At 40.6% G+C, this 23,492-nt stretch overlaps 1 protein-coding gene across 5 annotated transcripts in view; it reads right to left on the reverse strand.

Moving 5' to 3' along the window:
* The window catches only part of ptprz1a (protein tyrosine phosphatase receptor type Z1a), a 102,143-nt gene that overhangs the window by 71,217 nt on the left and 7,434 nt on the right, over nucleotides 1-23,492 (reverse strand). For all 5 annotated transcript variants that reach the window (XR_010094354.1, XR_010094355.1, XM_063478996.1 and 2 more), the window contains exons 2-3: nucleotides 7,332-7,394; nucleotides 531-710 (exon numbers count right to left, since the gene is read on the reverse strand). Coding sequence is in view for 3 of the 5 variants with exons in the window: in XM_063478996.1 (XP_063335066.1) it covers nucleotides 531-710; nucleotides 7,332-7,394 (243 nt within the window). In the remaining 2 variants the exon portion in view is untranslated. The remainder of the gene's footprint in view (nucleotides 1-530; nucleotides 711-7,331; nucleotides 7,395-23,492) is intronic.

Genomic DNA, 23,492 nt, shown 5'->3' on the forward strand with positions numbered 1-23,492 from the left:
ATTCAACTTTCAACCACAAAAAGACATTTTTCTGTTCAGTGATGGAAGTAAATAATTACTTTAAAAAATGAGAATGTGCTTTACTATTTTCTACTTGTTTGTAAAAGACAATTTGAAATTTAATGGATAACAATAATTATAATGTAGCAATAAATACATAATTTTGAGCTTGCACATACAGGTGACCCTTACAGAAACAAAAAAATGATATAGTAGTTATAGTGCCAATCTCTTAATTTATAGGAGATATGACTTAAAAATTACATGGCTGGTGCTCTAATAAATGCTGTTAATATATTCCAAGATTTCAATTTTATTGTCTGAGGAGAAAAAAAAAAATCAGTTGCTAGGCTCAAAAGGACTCCTCCACTGGCGATCATAATGTGTGTAAAATGTCTATTTTATTCCATACAGTAGTTGAGATATAAGTATATGTGAATACGTAGAACTGACAAAACTAGATCAAAATTCTCGATGTTCTAGAAAACAACAACAACAAAAAAAACAATCCAAAGCATTACTGTTATTACCAGTCTTGCCATCGTTCTTGATTGTTGTTCTGTTAGTTGTCAGATTCTCCCAGCCATCAAAGCTCAACTTCTGGTACTGTAGTTTCACCTGGGCCAGGTTCTGTTCTATGTTGATGGGAGACTGCTTGGCGTTGCTGCAGGATGGAAACTTCTTGGCCCAGTTGTTCTGGTTTAATGTTCCTGGAGTGTGTATATAGACAATTAGTGTTCAGATAAATCATTTTTGGTGTAGATCTTGGTGGAAAGACAACCAAATAATAATCAAACCCAAAATAAATAAAAAAAAATAGTGAAAAGTGAAAGTTGTTACTTTCAATAATTTTCAGTTGAGTAGGTGACTCTCTCGAGTTCAGGGGTGTCACAAAAGTAAGGCCTGGGGCCCAGAATTGGCCCTGCCCACTGGACAGCTTCAAAAATGCGAAGGAGGGCATAGAGTTTAAACCTTTAATTAGATTTTCAGACATTTTCAAGCTTTTTCTATTAATAAAGACCTCTCCCATGTCCATTCATACTACACCAAAGTAATTAACAAATAGATAAACAGTTAAATGACAGAATAAATTCCTGTTTTCCTCCATCTACTATAGAAATGTCTACAAAAAATACAATACAAACTCCAATACAAAAAAATTGACATTTTACCATTTTGTGAATTCATGTAAACTTTATACCTTATGATTAGAGTTAATCTGGGAAATGAATTACAATGACTTTTTTCTGAAATTTGCAATATGATAACAAATCTTGCACTTAATAAGTAAAGAAGTTTTGTGGTTGATTAAATACGTGAAGCACTTCTCATTTCTCTGCTGATTTTTGTAGTTAAGTTAAGTTAAACCAGTGAGAGCACTGTTGGAAAAACAAAGATAAATGAATGGAGAAACAAAGTAAATGCAAATGCTTAAGCAGAGCTCAAGACTTACTTAAAATGGTTTTTCTTTAATATTGCATGAGCCACATGCTGCTATAGAACAGACAGTATGCACATCTGTAACATTTCTGGACAAGAGCAGTGTTAAATGGCAAATGGACTCATTCTAATATAGCGCTTTTCTACTCTCTTGAAGCACTCAAAACGCTTTACACAATACCTCATTCACCCAGTCACACAAGCACTTTTCTGTATGGTTTTACATAAGTGCTTTCTATCTGACATTCACACACATTCATACTCTGATGGATGCTTCAGAGAGCAACTTGGGGTTCGAATCTTGCCCGAGGATATTTGGCATGCAGACTGGAGCAGCCAGGGATCAAACCACCAACTTTCTGACCCATTCTACCTCCTGAGCCACCCCAGTGTTCATCACCAGCATCATCAAAACATTGTATGATATAGAATCTTTTGGAAAAGAAGGGACTTATATACACATTAGAGTTTCCCTGAGAAATCTGACCCTAAAAACTATGTCAGGGTGTTATTACACAACAGCAATGTGTTTTCTTGTTTTTGGTCTGTTCTGTGTCATCTGAGCAGTATGAAAAGATCTGGATAGACCACAGGGTGTAAAACCTTTGGTGATACTAGCTACTGTACATCAACTCAGATTAGCTCACCTTTACTTATAAAGCTAAGGTACTTAACCACAGGGAAAATAGTACCAACTGGTAAATATTGGGTTGGAACTGGGGGAATATTGCTGCCAGCGGAACTGGTACAAAGTGGATAAAATGAAATAAAACAGTTCAAATGTGTTCAGCGTTTCAATAGGGCAATGATGCACAACACAGATCAAAGCTGGTTGTGGAAAGGATAAAACAGACCGACATTTTTCCAAAGTTATTACCTCAAACCTGCCAAAACCAATAACTTTTAAAGTCAGCAGAAAAATTATGCTAAAAGCTTGTGTGCTTACCAAAGGTGTCTGGTCAAGGGACATTATGCTAAGGGACATTTAAACATAGATTAAACATACACAAATGATGTGTACTTTATCCATATATACTAGTGCTGTCAGCGTTAATCTCGTTAAAATGACGTTAACGCCATAACCGCATTAACGCGGCAAATCTCCGTTAGCAAGTTAGCGCGGATCGCCCTGTGCGTGGGGATGCAAGGTGTTTATGCGCCGTGCAGCCCCACGCTGCACGTTTTACAAAAATTAAAGGAACACTTTTTAATCATAGTATAGCATCAAGTCAGTTAAACTTCTGTGATATTGAAGTTTAACTGACTTGTAACATTGATCTTGTCAGTTAAGTAGCAGACCAGATTAGGTTGTTAATCAGTTTCAGAATCAGTGTGTAATAAAGGAAGCCATGGCTTCCTTTATGGCTTTGTTTCGCATAGAACTCACTAGAACATCCTTTTGCCACTGCTCAGTAACAAAAATACTTATGAACCCCTGAAATGAAACCCAGGAAGTGGTTACAGGAAGAGGGTGATAGATTGTCTGAAACAGTTAGAACAAGACAACACTAACTGGACATCATACCCAGGGGCTATACCCAGGGGAATCTACACCAAGTCTGTATGGTTTACAGAAGATTGATAAACAGTGCGCACCTTTAAGACCAATTGTCCTTATAATCAACTACGTCACCTATGACATCTTAAAATCTTTTGTCTTTGATTCTCAACCCCTTGGTAGGCAGCTCTGGACACCACATCCAGAACATCTTGGATTTTGTTGAGAAGGTGAGAGATGTCATTACAGGGGCAGATGAAACAATGGCCTTATATGATGTTACATGTGTCTTTATTTGTATTCCAGTCACGGAAGCGTTGGAGGTAGTTTGTAAGAGATTACAGGATGACCTCAACCTCTGCAACAGGACTACTCTCAGCATCGACCAAGTGTGCTTACCTTTGGAACGGTCTTCCTTACACATATTTTACATACAAGGGTCAGTACTACACACAGAAACATGGGTGTGCCATGGCTTCCCCAGTTTCTCCCATTGTGGCCGACTTGTACATGGAAGAAATTGAAAAGAGGGCTCTCATCCTACCCCGGAACATCACCAAGTCATTGTTTCAGGTATGTGAATGTCAACTCTGTGGGAAGCCAGACAGAAGACTGAAAGTGATGCTGTGTGTCAAAGGTGTAGGAATTATTGACAAAGTATTTACAGAACACCATTATCCTCCTAAGACCCGAACTCTTCCACGGCATGCATTTTTAATTTCTCTTTGATATTTGGGCATATTGGGGCCCGATGAATGTAAAAACAAAGAATTACCAGATTTTTTATTTTTACCTTATTTTTGTTTTTAAGAAAAATAAGAGCCACATCTGAGGATATTTGTTTAAAATTTTGATAGAACAGTGGCAGTATAATGTCCTTGTAAGTGGATATCAGGCCCTTGCAGAGCAAAATTGAGTATTTTGGTCTAAATATCCCAAAATGTGATGTCCACATATGTGGATGCCAGGTCCTAGGAGGTTAAATAAACAATTCTCTTCTTTGTATTTCCTGAACATTATGATAATGTTAAAATGAGGGGTTTTTGTTTTTCTTATTAAGTGCTTTCTACAGAGAAGAAGCAACACACCATCTCAGCCAGTCTTTAAAACTTTCTTAGTGAATGCTATTGATGTGTTTTGTCTTTTAATACAATTAAATACAAAATATTTATAAAATATTTGGAATATACTGTATATATTTATTGATCCTGAGATTACTGTTAAAATCCTGTTTATAAAAGTATGCAGTCCAGAGTATGTTACTAAAATGATTGTTAAGACATCTGCCCAATTTGTGACATCATTTTGAATTCATAACAAAGACCAACTTAAAAATATGGAGAAGTCATTTCCACTTTAGAGAATGATCTGAGAAGTCAGAACATGCTTGTTTAATTCATTTGTGTTTGCTCAGTCAGAGAAGCAGTTTTCAGCACAGAGCTGCGTTCATGAAAACTCCAACATCAGAATATCACGCCTTTTATCTTGGGGTAACTGTGAGAGCATTGTATTCTCCTCTTTGAAACTAATTTAGATTTTTTGTTGAAACAGACCCTTTTTTTTTTCTCAACAAAAACTGAATATCAAGTGGGAAAACCTTACATTTATCAATCTAACAGTTGTCTATCATTTATATGGCCACTGTCAGAACCACTGTCCACAATAAAGATACAAAGATCCATGAGTACATCAGATGTCATCAAAATGATGTACTTATGTACTTAGTGAATCCCTCAGGGAGCAGAAATCCGAGAAAAAAAGAGGAGCAAGAAAGGGAAGCATCGTGGAAGTATGTCTGCATAGGTTCTCATTTATCCAGGTCATAGTAGTTTAAGAAGTGTGGAAAGAAAGTGATTGGACTTAGTGAAGTTTTGATGAAGACACTGCACCTCTCATCCCAGAGGCTTGTTTAGTTCTAAAACCAAGTGTTTTAAGATGCTTAAGCAAAGACAGGATGGAAAGATAGATGTAGCAATAGCAAAGCGATAACAATATCAATAAGTAGGAACATAAGGAACTCGAGGGGTCAAGAGCCGAAAGAGGAGCTAGAAAAGATGTGGAAGATGAAAGCAACAGTGGTCTCTGAGGTAATTGGAACACTCAGGGCAGTAACATCCACCCCCCCACCCAAACTTTGTTTGGCTCCAGTAGATTCTAGGAATGTCATCTGAGATCTCTGCGGTCTTATCTGAGGCCTAAAAGAGCATAGTCCTAGGAACATAGTTCTAAATACTCCTGCATATAGTAGTTCATCCAGTGGTTCTATCCAATCACCCAAAATCTCAAAATATGATGGTGACAGAAGAAAAGTCAGTTTATCACCAGTTTCCCCCCTTTCTTTTTTGGAAACATGAATCTTTCAAAACAAAAACTGGCAGTCTGATAGGCCCGTATTTGATCAATAGGAACACATAAAGGGAAGAGACCTCTAGCCTAAAAATCAAGTTTCAAGATTAATGTAACAGCAGCTAAAGGGCAATGCAGTCTGTATTGTTGGTAGTGATGTCCAGTACTGGGTGTGGAAGTCTTTTAGGTTTATCTTTCTGCTCTTTGTTCCTTTACATGCCACTGAGACTCTTTATTTTAGCTACAGCTTCTATACCTACTATACTCTTTTGGTGTTTGCTTATTGCATAACAGCATGAATAGGCTTGCCACAAACTTTAAACAAATAAAACAAATAAAATGCACAATATATTGCCAACTACTGCACCTGTAAGAGACAAAAACAAAACAAAACACCCCCCCCCCCCCCCAAAAAAAAACAAAAAAACAACAAACACACAAGACCTGGAACACAAAAAATGTGAAAAAACACAGACACATAAATGAACAATTTTCCAATAGCGTGTGTGTGAGAGAGAGGACAGCGTGAGAAGGAGATGGGGAGAGAGTATGAGTCAGGCATTCTCACACGCAGTCACTGTGTCTTTGTCACAAATGTACTTGATAACTAGGGTAACTGCAGTGATGCCCCCCAGAAGCCTGAAGGCAGACAGCTCCCAAAAGTACACACGACCTGGTCACCATGTCCCACTTGGGCCAAGGCCCAGCAAGCCCCAGACCCAGACCCCACCATGCACACACACACACACACACACACACACACACACACACACATACGCACACACACACTTCGTTCACTCGCTCTCACTTACCAACTGATGACATACAGAAAGACAAAGACACGTGCATCCCCCCCCCCCCCCCCCCCCCCCATGGTGTTGGTGAGCAGATGTCGCCCTGAACCACCACAAACTGCTTGTTGCCCCCCATCTGAGGAACAGTGTGTGAAACAGGGGTGTAGGAAGATGTCCCCCTTCCTGCACCCCTGTGTGTAACCCCTGAGTGTAATTAAAAAAGGAGGACGGGGGGAGGCATAAGGCGCATTCGTGTATTCATGAATATCCGTTACACAGGGGGCCCTTTCATGGCCTTATACACTAACCTACGCAATCCACGACACCCCCTTCAAGACTTGTGTGAGTGATGTGTTGTATGAGGGAGTGTGGAGGAGGGAAGGATGGGACAGGTAAAACCAAGAGGTTGAGGACTACCCCCGGAAGGAGGGTAATCCTCTACCTCCTGTGGCTCAGTAGGCACCCCCATCTCCCACAACCTGCCATGGGTTAGGAAAAGGTTAGTCCAGGGCCAGCAATGTCAATGCCCCAGAACACCACCGTGTTCGGGGTATCACCTATTCCCCCACCACAAAAAGTGGACTGGAGTTTGCAGACGACTCCCAAGACTTGCGTCACAACACCAAGTATCCACTCAGTTTCAAAAGACCCACACTAATCATGGGACTAACTATGGCAGCACAGGAACAGGCTCTTAGCACACGGTCTACCACACCAGGCAAGACCCCAGGTTCTTGCTGGGATGCCCCTCAGGAAGACCTGAGGTCAAAATGGTCAAGAATGACCAAGCTAAGATCCTGTGGAACTTCCAGATATAGACACACAAACTGGTGATGGCTTGACAACCGCACAGATCTCCACATCTTCTTATACTTCTCCATGTGGTAATTGGAGCACTCAGTGCAGTGACATCTAAGCTAGGTGAGTCACTCCAGCAGATCCCAGGAACAAATCTCTGTCCAGAAGAGCGCAGTCCTAAGAACAGCAAAGATACTACGCAGGACCTCTAAGCTCCCAGGCCTCTGGCATTGGACCCAAGCTTGAAGTATAAAGAGTGCCCGCAGGGGCGAGAGGGGAATATATATACACTCAAGAGTCTTACCAAACAGCAGTGTACACAAACACATAACAAAATGAAGACCTCCCAAATCTGTTGACACCATGTTGCTCTACTTTCACGTGGAAAGGAATGTTCTGAATGCACAGAAGTTGCTTCAGCATTTTCGTTTTGTTACCTGTGATTGTTGACTCACCTGCATACGACCAGTCAATGTCTTCTGAAAATTTGCGCTGATTCCTGTATCCATATCCTTCAGCTGCAAGACAGAAACAAATGGTCACCAACACATGTTCTACATAGAGTATTCAGTTTCTTTATCTATGAATATTAGAACTATTTACATAAGTTATTTAACATATCCAAGTTCACTACAATAACAGTGGGTATTTTATTTGGAGATTAAGCATCGGAATTTCAGGAGCGGGGCCACACCTCCAAACACGCTCCTTCCGGTTGTCATCTATATAGGTTCGCCCAGTTCTGCAAGCTGTTCATTCTCGTTTACGTGCCCCACCCTACCTCCGAGTTTCAATTCTTTAACTTCTTCTCTTCTATTTAGTTCATGGGGATCTTTTTGTTTGTTTTTTGTTTTTAAATACACAGATGTGACAGATTTGTCTTGGGCAAGCAGCCTAAGTATATTTTGCAACATATTTGAGTAATTATTCATTTTTAGCTTATTTTTTTAATTAATGTATTTTCTCTCTATAGGCCAGGCTGCTGTGAAATGGACTCAAGCTCCACCATCATGGACTGCACCTCGTGTCAGGAGTCTTTGCTCTGCTTAAGAAAACTGTTACTTTGAGCTGAAGGGTCATTTTAACCTTAACCTTCAGGAGGTGGAGAACTTCATGGATATTATTAAAGTCCTGCGGCTGAACAAGAGGTACTGCCACCAAATAAAATTCAAGCTGTTGAATGGAGCTCATCTGCAGGATAGGAGACTCACTTGAGAAGCACCTGATAATACTGCTCAGATATATCAGAAAATTTCTGTTGCCACAAATAAAAGGGCTGCTGCCCAAACGTAACGCCAGTGTGTGCGTGTGTGTGTGTCACATTTTTTTGTTAGTGATATAATTTTGCTACTTTTTTACCCCATTTTTTTAATAGGGCAGAGATGTGAGCGTGAACTTGCTCTACAGTGTGTGGCATATTAATTCGGGAGGGTGGTGAGGTTTCTGGCTGTGCTGCAAGTGAGTAAATGCCAGTCAATGTAAATATTTCAGACAAATAAAAAAATCTTTGCTAAAGATGTAAGCATTTACTATTTGTGGATGAGAGTAAATAAACTTCAAATGGCAGACTTTTTCTGTACATTATACCTCTACCAAAAGATTTTCTTTGGCAAAAGTGGCAGACTTAATGACAGTCTGGTGTTGTGCTCAAGCCAACATGGCACAGTCACAGACAGAAGCCATGTTAAGATGGAGACACAAGCTAAAATGCTGCCGAGGTCTGGGGTGTGAGGTCTGTGCTGTCAGTAGGGCCAACCCTGACAGGAAATTGTGAGCTCTGTTTCTCTTAAGCTGGAAATGTCAGCCAGACAGTGTAAGTAAGCAGTTCTGACATGTAGCACCTGTTTGCTCTGTAACCAGTATATCAACAAGGGCTTATTACAGTCTGTTCCTGTGTATGCACATGTCGCTGTGCATACATATATACACACTGGCGTCACACTCTCCCTAGCAAGGACAAGCTAACCAATCTGTCACGAAAGTGTTAAGAGCACTAAAGTTTTCATTTTAGATTAAATTTCAGGTTATCAAAGTTACACTCTAAGCTTAATTCCCAACAAGGCAAAGCTGGAAACCTAGGCCAATGACAAATAATTTGTCTGGATAATTTGATTACGCATACTTTATTTGTTGAGTTTGTAGATTTTTTAACCTCTCAAATGATTCAAATATACTTGTAAAAATTCTCAGTTTTTGTGTCACTACATATACATAAGGTTACAATTGTTGTTTACATTTCAATATGTCTCACAACAAATTTCTACATAGGAATTGCCTGTTAAAAAAAACACAACAAAACAAAACATTCAAATGTCATCTTTTGTGTGGCTTGCAATCAGAAACTTAAAACCTTGGATTTTTGTAACATAGACAATTAATAACTAGCATTTAATAACCTGGTACAAGTTCATGTTAAGGACATCTGTTTAAAAATAATCATAAAAAACAACCAATAATCAAAATGTTTGACAATTAATGTGAATAGAATTTAATCAAGAAATAATTATGCTCTCTAGCACTCTTCTTGTAAAATATTAAGACTTTTATTTGCAGTGCATATTAACAGGAACCCAACAACTAAATTGAAGTTTTAAAAGTCACATATACATCTATACACTTTCCCATATTTGCTTTAACTTTGTAATAGTCAAAGCTTGTAAACTCTAATTTAAAATGACAGTTGTCTCTGAATTTACAAACATATCTCAAAGCTGTGAGAATTTGTGCTCTTTTTAAGACATTTAATAGATCAGAAGTGGCATAAGATTCCTTTTTAGTCTATGAGCATGCAAGAGAAAGATTTTTTTGCAACCATGCCTCAAATTCATTTTTTAAAATGGTATGCTGGTATCACTTGTGCTCTAACTGAAAGCACAAAATAACCTTATTTTCCTAATTGATTGGGACAGGTGACTGGGATGGATGACATTATGCTAGGTTTGAGGTAATTAGCACATTTACAGTCCATGATGTTCAGGTTTTTTGACAAATCATAATTTCCTTTGTTAAGTAAACTCGGCAAGCAAAGCGCTTGGGAACCTCCGTGGAGGGAGCATAAAATGATGTCACACTACACAATGTGGCTAGTGTTTGTTGCGCTGTTTGGAGAAAATATTCCTGAGGACATCAATAATGAGGAAAAAAAAGGTTTCTGTTATAGAGCAAAAGGGGATCAAGAGGAGGTGAGGGGAGAAAAGCTGATTTTAGAAGAACAAAGAAGTGAACATGGGAGGGTGACTGAGTAGGAGAGATGTAATTCAGGTCTTGATGATTGGGGGTGGTGGGTTAACATGCTTACTGGAAAAGAGTGAAGGAGTAGAATAGATTCTATGGAGAATTCTTGCTCAGCGCCTGTACGAAATAGAAAAAGACCACAACTGTGTCACTGTGTTTATTCAGCGGAGAGTGGCCGACTCTGTGCTCCGGTCTGTGGGAGCCCCGCAGCCTCCAGCCAGAAGCTGAATAAGAGGATTAGCTAAACCCTGGGAGAGCCAGGACATCTACAGGCTATGGGGTGAGAACTGGTGCTCATGCCAGAATGTGTAACAACCCCCTCCCCTCTACTTCCACCCGAATCCCTGACCCTCTGCTCTTGATGCCAACGAGGATTTGAGCATGGTGGGGGTGGTATTAGTAATATTTTCATTGGATGAATTACTGGTAAAAATACAGGATGAATTTTTTATTTCTATGAAAATCCAATGAAAGAAAAAACAACAGGAAAAAAAATTAATTATTTCATACACGCAGACACTAACAAACTCTGAATATGATCTCAAACCATTGTAAATGACTGATTACTATATAGCACTTTTGTAATCTACTCAAATAGTACTCAAAGCACTATGCAATACGCCTCATCTCAGTCACCTGTTCACACACATTCATAGAAACACCTTTTTCTACATCTAAGTTATTGATTGGGTACCAAGCCCCAGTGCATTTGTTGAAGGCACTGAATACCATCATGAAGTATGCCGATGACGTTCGGCTCATCTCTGATGGAGATGAGACAGCGCACAGGGTGGAGGTAGAGAACTTGTCCCACTGGTGCTCAGAAAACAACCTGAAGCTGAACGTCCTTAAAACAAAGAATTCCTAATGGACTTCAGGAGGAACAGACAGGTCCAATCCCCTCTCATTATAAATGGATTGAGGATGGAATCTGTCTCTACCTTCAGGTTACTGGGCACCCACATCTCCACTGATCTCACCTTGACTGACAACACCAACATCCTGGTAAAGAAGGACCAGCAGCAGCTGCACTTCCTTCGTGTCCTAAGGAAGAATAACCTTAATGAGAAGCTGCTGCTGGCCTTCTAATGTTGCTCAGTGGAGCCTGCTCTCCTACTGCCTGGGTATTTGGTATGCACGGGCCACTAACGACAGCAGGAAGGCTGCACAGAGGGTAATTAACACCTCCCAAGAAATAATTTGCTGCCCTCTGCTACCCCTGGAGACCTTCATCAGATCCTCCTGTCTCAGGAAAACCAGTGCCATCACAGGGGACCCCTTACACCCCGCTCACCACCTGTTTGACCTGGTGCCCAGCAATCCTGCCTCATCAATCTAAGCCATGGTCTGAGTAACCTTTATCACTCAGGCCACTCACACACTGACTCTTCGCAGACGAAGTCTTTCTTTGCACTGCCTCTGAGCACTTTGCAACTGTTTTATTCTCCAATGTGTGCCTTTCTCTTGTTTTGTGTATCTATATATATATATATATATATATATATATATATATATATATATATATATATATATATATATATATATATATATATATATATATATATATATAGATATATATATATAGATATAGATATATATATATATATACATATATATACATACACATTGCTGTCGACTATTCATACTTCGGATACAGTCGGTGTGGAGCACCTACAATTTCGTTGTACATGTACGATGACAATAAAGTCCTATTCTATTCTAGAAGCCAGGAGGATAAACCAGCTGTTCTCCATTGAACCATCGAAGGTGTACACTCAGTGGCAGGAAAACTATAACAAACAAGGCTGGAGATGGAGCAATACTGGAGGAGTATGTGGGAGAAGGACGTAACCCATAATAACAATGCTGGGTAACTGGTGGTGCTAAGAGCAACCATAGCAACTTCCCTGAACAAGCGTCAACAGTTGCAGATATCCAAGAAAGAATCTCAAGCATGAAGAGTTGGACAGCACCAGGCCCTGATATGAATCCCACTTACTGGCTAAAGAAGCTAACTAACTAACAATGAATGTCTGGCTGCACAAATTAACCTGCTGCTAAGGAATGAGAAATATCAGAATGATTAACTGAAGGCCTGGCAGTCCTGCTTCCCTGGACCTCAAAAGAAGGAGTCCTGTCCAACTGCTCTGTCTTGACTGCACTTCTGCATAAACGTGAACCAACCCTCAGTCAGAGTATTGACAAAACTGGTTATGGATACAGACTACAGAATAGAGCAATCGTGAACTGAATCCCTTTTTTAAGGAGAGATTATCCCCTTTTCTATTAGTACTGTTCACTCGTCACGGTTCACCACGGTTTTCCATTAGGTCATAATAACTGGTACCAGGCACTTTTTTAGTACCTGCTCAGCTAGGGTTCCAATTGATCGAAACAGGTACTAAAATGTGACATCATCAGACTGCATGCCACCAACTGGTGTGTCGTAGTTGTGTCAATAGTATTTACGTCGCGGGACGTGGAGATTCATTGCAATGAAACAAGCTGTGCAACAAGCACGCAAACAAGGTACTACTGGGCTGTAACGGAAAGCAAGTCGATGTGAGTCGAGTCACGTAGATCCATGGCGAGTCGACCTGAGTAGGTACTAATGGAAAAGGGACTTTTGATTCAAGCCCCACTCCCAATGTGCTACTCCCCCCTCTTCGGACAAGATTTTGCATTTTCCCACTCCTCCCACCAAAGTGAAAAACTTCCTGTGTGGTTCTGGTGCTAAAGACTGTATACCCCAGGGAGACTAACCATTTTAGACCTGTGTTTTTACTTTTCCCACTTGATGAAGAGTCTGGAGGGGATCAACAACCTCCATTCTCTGGTGAGCATGCTGCGGGACCCCTGCTGTTTGCTTACCATCCTGGTGTTGGGGTGGATGATGCAATCCACAGAATTACTTTTTGGCAAGATCACTTTAACAGCTGTAGAGTACTAGAAGCACTGTGACTGCATGGACAATGGACTACCTCATCAAAAGACCACAGTACGTGAAGCTTCAGGTCTGTGTGTCTGAAGTGGTGATATGCAGCATCGGGGGCCCTCAGGGGACGGTCCTCTGTCCCTTCCTCTTTATTCTCTATACTTCAGACTTCAGATACAACACCACAAAATGCCATCTCCAGAAGTTCTCTGATGATCCAGAGTATCACCTACTAGGGCTGGGCCATATCATACCGTTCACGGTAATACCGGTGTAATGTTGAGCAACAATAAGAAAATGAAATGTCGCGATAGAATATGGGTAAAATGCGCATGCGCAGTGCCTTTGTTTTCATACGCACATGGCGGAAAAAGCATGACGGCGATGGAGAATAAGAAGGGTGAAAGCGGATCGCTGAATGAAACAGATGAACCAGAATTGGTTTGTAAAAATGCTGCAACTTCAGTGGTGTGGAACTGGTTTAGCTTTCGTCCGTCAGATACACAACAAAGCACTATTTTTGGTAGAGCATGCTAGCGGGCCGTCGTTATTACCGTGTTTTTTGGAAAATACGGCACACTTAAAATCAATCCTTTGATTTTTCTGAAAATCGACAGTGCCCCTTATAATCCCGTGTGTCTTATTTATGAATTCTGGTTGTGTTTACTGACCTCGAAACGATTTTATGTGGTACACAGCGCTCGAAAATCTGTCAAATGTTTCAGTACGACTTTGCTAAGCTGCGAACCCGCACCGCTTGATGGATTGTCGGAGCATTACGGCTACCGTAGTCAGGAGCCTCGCGGAGTGATACGTACTGTGCTTCAACATAATGTTACCGTATTGTGTGTGTATAACCTCTTTTCAAGTTTTGTGGATATTATACATGGTTATGCTGAGGATCTGTCGGCCAATTTCCACTGGAAATGCCTTTGGGTTAAACTGTCAGCAAGGAATTTGCATTTCCACTACTAAATTTTTATATAACTTTAATGCAAATAAAAAACAGCTGCTTGTTTAAGTGAAAATACATTGATGGTGGGGTTTTTTTGCACTAATAAAGTTGTGGAGTCAATTATCGTCAGCTATATCGTTATCGCAAATTTTCAAATGTATATCGTGATAAATATTTTTAGTCATAACGCCCTGCTCTATCACCTACTTCATCTGGTGTGACCTCACCACCTGCTCATTAACACCAGTAAAATGCTCAATGACAGCATAACTGTGGTTTGGACACTAAAGTACAAATCCCTTTACCAAAACAATAAACAGGACTAGTCACATAACACTTATGATCTGTACAAGGTGAGCCAAAGTTGGCTTTATCTGCTGGGCAGGCTGAGGTCTTTTGGAGTGTGCAGAAGTTTAATAAGGATCTTTAATGACACTATGATGGCTTCTGCTATCTTTTATCTGGTTGTCTGCTAGAGAGGTAGCAGCATGGAGAGGAAAAGGAAACAACTTAATAGACTGTTAAAGAGGGCCAGATTTTTAGCATTTAGTTTTAAATATTAAGCAAATAATGTTTTTGAAATAGGTGGTTTAGTATTTTGCATAAGTGTTTCCAGGTAAACATCATACATCGTTTTACACACAAACTGCCCCAACATTTAAAAAAAAAGTTTAAAAAAAAAAAGTACTTCAAAGGCAATAACTGCCCAACTTTTGAGATAAAGCAAATATTTGTTGTCTTATTTACTCAAAATTTCTACCTTTTCTAATGTCTAATAAGTCCCGCTAAACTAAGCACTGAATTACCTTCTTTTGCAGATTTCCTTATTTATAAAGCATGTCTTCTAAGTAGAGGTGTTTTGATTCTCAGCAGATGTATTTCTAATCTGATTGTACACACACTGACGAAAGAGTTTGTCAAAGGCCCCCAGAAAAGCTCCTTCAACAGAAAAACAACTTAATTAAACACTGGACTTAAATGGATGGAGCAGAATGCCAGCACTGTATCCCACAGAAACAACAATGAGAAGGGAAGTGTGAGGATGAATGTAAAGCCCTCTTTCTTGGATTAAATACTTTGTCAACTTAATCCTCAGTTGGAGAGTAAATCAATTGAAAATGGTATGCCTAGGGACGTCGGTTAGAGCATGTAGTCAAATCAAAAGACTACTTCATGAATGAATTTGACGATTTTAATGCTGCATCCAAGGCATGTAGTATTTCTAAGATGCCAACTAGGGAAAATGGGCAGTAAACACTGAAGTAACCCACCAAAAGTAGTAGACCAAGGTCGAATGAGAACCTCATGTTAAGCGCTCAGACTGTAAAATATCCACACAGGATAAATACTGTTTAAAATACATACATATTTTTATCACTCCTACTGCACTTTATATACATATATAAAAATGAAACTCTTGGTGTATCTTATTGTATATAGTAACAATCTTTTACATAGTATATTGTACTATTGTATCGTATAGTATTTTTTCTTTGTTGTATACTATTTCAAAAATAGTTTTCTGGTTTTTTTTTTGGTTTTTTTTTATTTTCCAATATATCTCAAATTTACCTTGTGTCCCATGTCCCTTGCAATACTGTAACAAGTGAATTTCCCCAATGTGTGATCAAATAAAGTCTATTTCTATACTGCTGAAAGTATTCAATCACTCATCCAAATCATTGAATTCAATAACTTCCACAGCCACGGGTGTATAAAAATCAATCACCTAGGCACGCAGACTCCTTTTACAAACATTTGTGAAAGAATGGGAGGCTTTCAGGAGCTCAGTGCGGCACCATAATAGGACGCCACCTGTGCAACAAGTCCAGTCATTAAATTTCCATTCATCCATCCATCTTCAGCTGAGAGAATCAGAATACTTTATTAATACCTGAGGAAATTATGGAATGCAATCTCTCCACTGTGTTCTAGGTCTGCCCCAGGGCCTCCTTCCTGCAAGACATGCTGGGAACACCTCACCCAGGAGGCATACTAATCAGATTCCTGAACCACCTCGACTGGGTCCTTTTGATGCGCAGATGTCCAGTATGCAGTTTTCACTCTCTGATAACTGTGTTATATTTATAAATTGAAAATGAACATTGTGTATATAGAACACATATAATACTGAAAATACCCATTTTTATATTAATGTGCCAACAAAGGCAGCACAACACCAATAAAACAACATTTGACTGAGAAGATATTGTGATAATATTATTACAGTGAAGAGCAAAGTATCAGGGTTCAATGGACAGGTTTGAATCAGCTTTAGCGTAAAGAGCCATTCAAAACTATGTCTGCAAAAAAGGAATTTGAAATTTAACATATACAATGGACATATGAATAAAGACTGAATGGCCAGCTAACCCAAAGTTGTCCATTATTTATGAGACTACATGAATAAAATTTATTTTTTCCCTACTCTAAAAAGCCCAGTTCTATCTTGCACTTAATTCCATCAAGAAGTATTTTATTACCAAATTCACATACAGATAAGCTTGTAAATGGTGGCTGTATAATGAATAATGGGGTATTTATTAGAATAGTGTTTCCCATTTGTAGCATACAGACCACAACTTGAAAAAACATGGGTTCAGTCTCACAGGAAAAAAGATGATTGAGTTTTCTGTCCATAGTGTTCTAAGCAGGGCGTCCTACCCGCTGACCTTCTAAAGATTTCAGTGCTACATCATCTGCAGGGGGCAGCCACAGCCACCCTGCCTGCAAGTTTGCAGCCAAACATCAATTGTTTTTTTACTTGCATATATCTATTGTGATGTGTGTGATCATCATCAATAACACAATCACTGCCTCATTAACAGGCAGGCATTTGCTCTCAACACCTTGGGCACACATGACTATTTTGAGAGATGACCTAATTTAAATTAGCAGCTAGGGGGCAGACACAGAGGAAATTATGGATTTGTCCTCTCCTAACCTTGACATACTTCTATTTAATTTTCCCTCTTTAGCACTGTCTGGTGATTTCTTATTTACTTGCGATTTCTTAATAATCCTTTTATTTCTCTCCCTCTATTTCTCATGCAAAATCTGTTTGTTCTTATCACAACTTGATCATATATTTGAGCAAAATGATATTCTGGACTCCAATGATTTAAATGACCTTGCAATACTCAATTCCCAGTTATTTATATAGCACCAAATCATTTACCTCAAGGCACTTTATATTATAAGCACTTTCAGAAAGACATCTATTATGATGACATTTATTTGGGATTTAATTTTTTCTAATTTTTTTTCTCTAAATGGCTACTTATCTGAACTGGAGGAGAACAGCCATTATTACCATAATTATTCAGATGACTGTAAAACACAAACAAAAATAAGCATTTTTTTCACATGATGAGATTAGCAAGTGCTATGAATTTTGCTCTAGTGGCTCCAAAGAATACCCCAAACTGTGCTGTAGTGGTACAGAGAATTATATGCGTATTTATATGGAAACCTACTGCTTACTGTATATAATATGAAGCCATTTCCTTCCTATCCACTCGCGATGGGACTGCAGCCAATCCCAGCTGTCTTAGAGTGAGAGGCGATATTAGTGCTGCTTTGAGAGGTTAATACCTGGTATAGTTGTTGCTAGATATATACTCGGTAATGTTAGGTTAGGAACAAAAGAAAGCCACATAATATATTGGAAATGAAAATTATCAAGCCAGAGTTCAAAGAAACAAACTGTCACAGAGGTGTTCTACTGGCTTTAGGTCAGGCAAACAAGAGGGCCAGTCAGTGGTATCAGTTCCTTCATCCTCCAGGAACTGCCTGCAAACTCTCTGCACTGAGGGTGAGTATTGTCATGAACCAGGAGGAACTCAAAACCCACTGATCTTTCCAACCAGATACCTAATGACAGTCAGGGACAGTCAGCCTGTAGAGGTCTGTGCATCCCTCCCCAGACCATCACTGACCCGCCACCATGCCAGTCATGCTTAATAATGTAATTTTCTCCATACTGTTTCAGGTCTGTCACATGTGCTTAAGCTGAACTTGCTCTCATTTATAAAAAACTGTAAAGCACAGGGACAACCAGAGGACACTGGGCTCTCAGACCACCTTCACGAAGCCTGTTTCCAATTGTTTGGTAAGAGACAATCACACCAGTGGCCTGCTAGAGTTCATTTTGTAGGGCTCTGACAATCTGCTTTTTCCTTGCACAAAGGAGCAAGTGGTGTAGTGGTACCAGTAGTCCTGCTGATGGGTTAAGGACCTTCTACAGCCCTGACAAGCTCTCCTAGAGCGCCTGTCTCCTGGAATCTCTTCCATGCTCTTGATACAGTGCTGGGACGAAACAGCAATCCTTTTGGCAACAGACTTTGACTGCCTGTGCAGTCTGTAGGGTCCAGGTATCACCTCATGCTACCACTGGTGACACTGACCCTAGCCAAATACAAAACTAGTTTTGAACAAAAAAAAAAAAAAAAGTCAGAAAGGATAAAAAGGGAAAAATGTCAGTGGCTTCCAAGTGTAAAACCATTCCTGTTCGGGGGGATGTCTCGCTATTATCCCTTCAAGTGTATGTTATTAATTTCATTAACATCAAAGCAGCTGAAACTGATTAGCAGCCACCTCTGTTACTTAACGAACCAGATCAATATCCAAAACGTTTATGGGACTTGATGCTATACTTACAGTGCTCAAAAAATGTATGTAATGTAAAAGTATTACACCTGGTCATTAGGTATAAGTCGCAAACGGTTCCTTAGCACCTGGTTGATGAGGGAAAAAGGTTGGTATCAACGTTTTTAAATGTAAATGTGTACTTTGTTGTTTCACAGTATAATAAAAGGATTGTGAACCAACCATTTGAGAGAACATCTTTTTAACCGGGGATGCTACAATAGGAGCTTGACCCAAGCTGAAAAGAGCTCCATCCCAAACAGAGAAGGAGATCAACCCACGCTCAGCACTGTGGTCCCAGTGAGAGCCACTTCAAGGTTCCAGTTCCACAGCTCCAACCCAGGTTTTCTGGGATCCAATGGTCAACTACATTGCCCTGTAGGAGGAGGAGGCTCACAGAAAGGAAAAACGGCTTCTCAAAGTTTACTATGAATGGTAAAAACAAGTACGTACAACATGTGACCCAATACAATTCAATGAGTGGAAAGCTTCCTTTGCTGCACTCATTGATAAAAAGAACATCTCCCCTGCTAACAAACTGCACTACTTAAAGAAATACGTAGGAGGTCCAGCTTGACAAATGGCATCTTCTACAGACAGTCAAGCATACAGGGATGCATGTACAACATCCATTTGATGTACAGAAAGCATTCAGAGAAAGTCTGGCAAATTGGCCAAAGATCCAAACAAATGCCTCCACAGGATTCAGGTGAAGGCTTAAACATTTTTGACGATTGTGAGGAGAACCAAAAATGTGTTCAAATGACACCAAACTGGGCAGCTGCAAGGTGAAATCGTCAAGCTACTCAGTTTATGAAAGAAAGTGGGAAGTTCCCAGTTTTAAATGACTTTGCCAAGTTCATGTCTTCTGAAGCCAAGATCATGTGCAACCTGATCACATCATTTCAGGCTCTCCACTCTGCAAACCTCGCCTGCATGTACTGAACACTTCCGGTGTTCTCTACATGCAGTCGTTAACTGAGACTGAAAACACAAAACAAAGTCCAAATGTTAATGCACCATGCATGCTTTGTCAAAACAACAGACAAACTTCACAGTTGCCCACAGTTAAACAGCAAATCACTTGAGGAATGAAGGAAATATATAAAGGAGAAAAAACTCTGTTATGGCTGTCTCAAACCCACAGCGCAAAGAACTGTTATTACACACTTTTATGTGAAGTGTGTTAGGAAAAAAACATCCTACCTGTCTGCACAACTTCAACTATGACAATGGTAAATTAGCTACAAACCAACCACAAATTCAGATCAACACAGAACAGGCTGCAACCACCAGAATGTGAAGTTGCCCTGTTAATTGGCTAGAGTTGCTCTCAGGAATAAGCTAAGCTCCTCCAAAGCAAGTAATCTTAGGAGGAGAGAATGAACCTTATGCAGTTCGCACAGCATTGGGCTGAAGAATTGCACGCCTGGCATTGTCTTACGATGACTCTTTTAGCATGTCTACTGTGTGTCACAGAGTTGCAGTTAAAGAGCTCTCACTAGTGACTCCAGCTGATGCAATCAAGGTTATTGAGTCTGACTTTAAGGACGATAACAAGAATAACAGGTCAGTGTCTCAAGATGACATTCTCTTTCTTAACATGTTAAAAGGAAGGGATTTACAAAAACACTGAAAGACATTATGAAATGCCACTTCCATTTAAGGAGAGACCCCTCTTACCAGACAATAAGCAAATGGCCACTGTGCAGCTTCAAAGCCTCAAACCAAACTGTACCCAAAGGTACAAGGAACAACACATAAAGTTTGACTGAAATCATAGAAAAGGGTGATGCAGAGGAAGTGCACAGTGAAGCAAAAGAAGGAGAAAAGTGGTATATTCCTCACCACAGGATATATCACCCCCAAAAACCAGACAAACTCAGAGTAGTATTTGACGCCTCAGCAAAATACAAAGGTAACAGTCTCAATGATCATTTACTGTCAGGCCCAGATTTGCTGAACAATCTTAATGGTGTTCTCATCAGATTTAGAAGGCATCAAGTTGAATTATGTTGTGACGCTGAAAAAAATGTTCCACCAATTTCAGATTATTTAAGATTTTTATGGTGGAAAAATGGTGCACTTAACATTGAGCCCCAAGAGTTTTGGATGAAGGTGCACCTTTTCAGCGCCACGTCCTCACCAGGGTGTGCAAATTATGGGTTAAAGCATCTTGCTAAAGATAACGAGACACAGCTTCCCCTTGCATCTCAATTCATAATCAAGGATTTCTACGTGGACGATGGTGTGATGAACACTGCAAGCGTCAAGGAAGCAATTCAACTCCCTCAGGAGGCTCAGACACTCTGTGCATCAGGTGACCTCAGACTACACAAGTTTGTAAGTAATGACAAAACGGTGTTAAGTAAGCGTTCCAGCATCTGAACGTGCCTCCCCACAGCAAGCATGTGACCTGGCATTTAATGACTCTAAACTTGAAACTAGGCGTTCACTGGCACATTGATGCAGACAATCAGGTTTCATTTTCGCCCCAACGATCAACGTGCTACAAGGCAAGGCATCCCGTCTATGGCTGCATCCCTTTACGGCCCATTGGGATTCATCTCCCCTTTTCTACTTACAGGCAAAAGAGTCCTTCAAGAGACATGCAAACAAGGCACAAGCTGGGATGATCCACTTCCCAGTGAATTAAGGCCAATGTGGAATAACTACAATAGCAACTTAGACAACATAGAGAAAATCATAATATCACGCTGTTATGTTCCTAAAGACTTTGGCCAAATTGTAAAAGCAGAGTTGCATGACTTTTCTGACACAAGTTTCTATTCTTACAGTCAGTGTTCGTATTTAAGACACGCAAACAAAGATGATAAAGTGCATTGTGCTTTACAGCAAAGACCAGAGTTGCTCCTATTAAGATAACAACAATGCCAAGACTCAAACTGACCGCTGCTGTTCTCTCCATTACTGTAAGTAACATGTTAAAAGATGAGCTTGGATTGACATTGGAAAAGGAGGCAGCACTTGTCGGCCGCATTTGGAGGAGTCTACAAATTTGGACAGCCTTTGTCGCGACACTGTGACGTAATCGGCCAACAAATGCGGCCTCAGGAGGATGCAGCCTATGAGTTTGGACACCCCCATAGAAGGTCTTTAGGAGCTCACCCTGCACTCCAAATAACCTCAGTTTCCGTAGCAGATACAGCCTGCTTTGTCCTTTCCTGTAGATGGCCTTTGGATTGTTAATGCAATCTACTGGTCAGGTGAACACCCAGGTACTTATGAGTCCCCCATTTCAATGTCCATTCCCTGGATGTTCACTTGTGTAGAAGGAGGATGGTTGTGCCTGTAATCACCATCACCAGCTCTTTGATTTTCCCAGTGTTGATTTGGAGGTGGTTACCCTGGCAACACTCAATAAAGTACTTGGTCACGTGTTTGTACTTCCTGTTGTCCCAATTGGCGATAAGGCCAACAATTGCTGAGTCAGAACTTTTTCAGGAAGCAATTAGAGTTGTGGTGGATATGGTAAAATGGAACCAGAATTGTTCGATCTGGGCTGCTTGAATTGCAGAAGACCCTATTGGACACACATTTCTGGATTCTTATGTTGGTACAACAGTCCAGGATTCAAGTGGTACACACCTGTGTACTCCAGCTGGTCTCTCAGTGTGAGTATGATAGTACAGTATGGACCTGTCGCCTTCGTTGCTTTGGTCTTCCTGAGTTCACACCTTAACTGGTTAAGTGTGAAAGACATATTGGAGCAAGGTGGCTGTGTATTGGAGGTCGTGGTTGAGGGGGAAGAAGAAATTAAGCAGAGCTCAGGTGTGTGTGGAGACGGGGCAGTCCCCAGGGTACCCAGATGGTGATGGTGGTGGTGGCTGTAGCTTTTAGGGCAGACCTGGGACAGGGGCAAATGATGAATCAAACCTATTGAAGAAGTGGTTTAGTTCATTTGGCTACTTTGTGTCGCCTACAGGCTGAAAACTGCATTCTTTATAGCCTGACATGGTAAATGGTAAATGGCCTGTATTTGTATAGCGCTTTACTTAGTCCCTATGGACCCCAAAGCGCTTTACACTACATTCAGTCATCCACCTATTCACACACGCATTCACACACTGGTGATGGCAAGCTACAGTGTAGCCACAGCTGCCCTGGGGCGCACTGACAGAGGCGAGACTGCCAGTAACTGGCGCCACTGGGCCCTCTGACCACAACCAGTAGGCAACGGGTGAATTGTCTTGCCCAAGGACACAACGACCAAGACTGTCGGAGCTGGGGCTCGAACTGGCAACCTTCCGATTACAAGACGAACTGCCAACTCTTGGCAGTTCGTCTTGTATTCTTAGACTGGTTCTTAAGACTCCTCCAGACTCTATTAACATTGTTCAGTTGTAGCTGGTTCTCCACCCTCTGTCTGTAGAGTCTGTTTTCCATTTGTAACTACTCGGTTCGACTCACCACGGCTCAGCATGAGTCGACTCAGATTGCCTGGTTTTCCATTACAATCGAGTATCACCAAATGTGAGTGGTCGTTGTCAGAGCAATGCGTCCAAGCGTCCTGTGATGTCATTAATATGCAAATGAACTCTACAACAAAGGTGGGCATTGAGGCAAGAACATACCTGCTGCTCGGTCTGTGGCTTTTCGTCAGACTCGGGTACCATGGCATTGTTTTTTGTAGCCATTTCCCTCGTTGATCGTTTCAAAAATAGCAGTATTGATTTTTGCGAACGAGACGCTCTCATGACTCATCGAGTGATGCTACTGACCAGCCGGTGGCATGCAGTCTGACACACCACATTTTAGCACCTGCTCGGATCATTTGGAACCGGGCAGATTAGGTACTACTTTAGTACCTGGTACCAGGTACTA

Source organism: Pelmatolapia mariae, linkage group LG7, assembly GCF_036321145.2.
Source record: "Pelmatolapia mariae isolate MD_Pm_ZW linkage group LG7, Pm_UMD_F_2, whole genome shotgun sequence".
Lineage (NCBI taxonomy): Eukaryota > Metazoa > Chordata > Actinopteri > Cichliformes > Cichlidae > Pelmatolapia > Pelmatolapia mariae.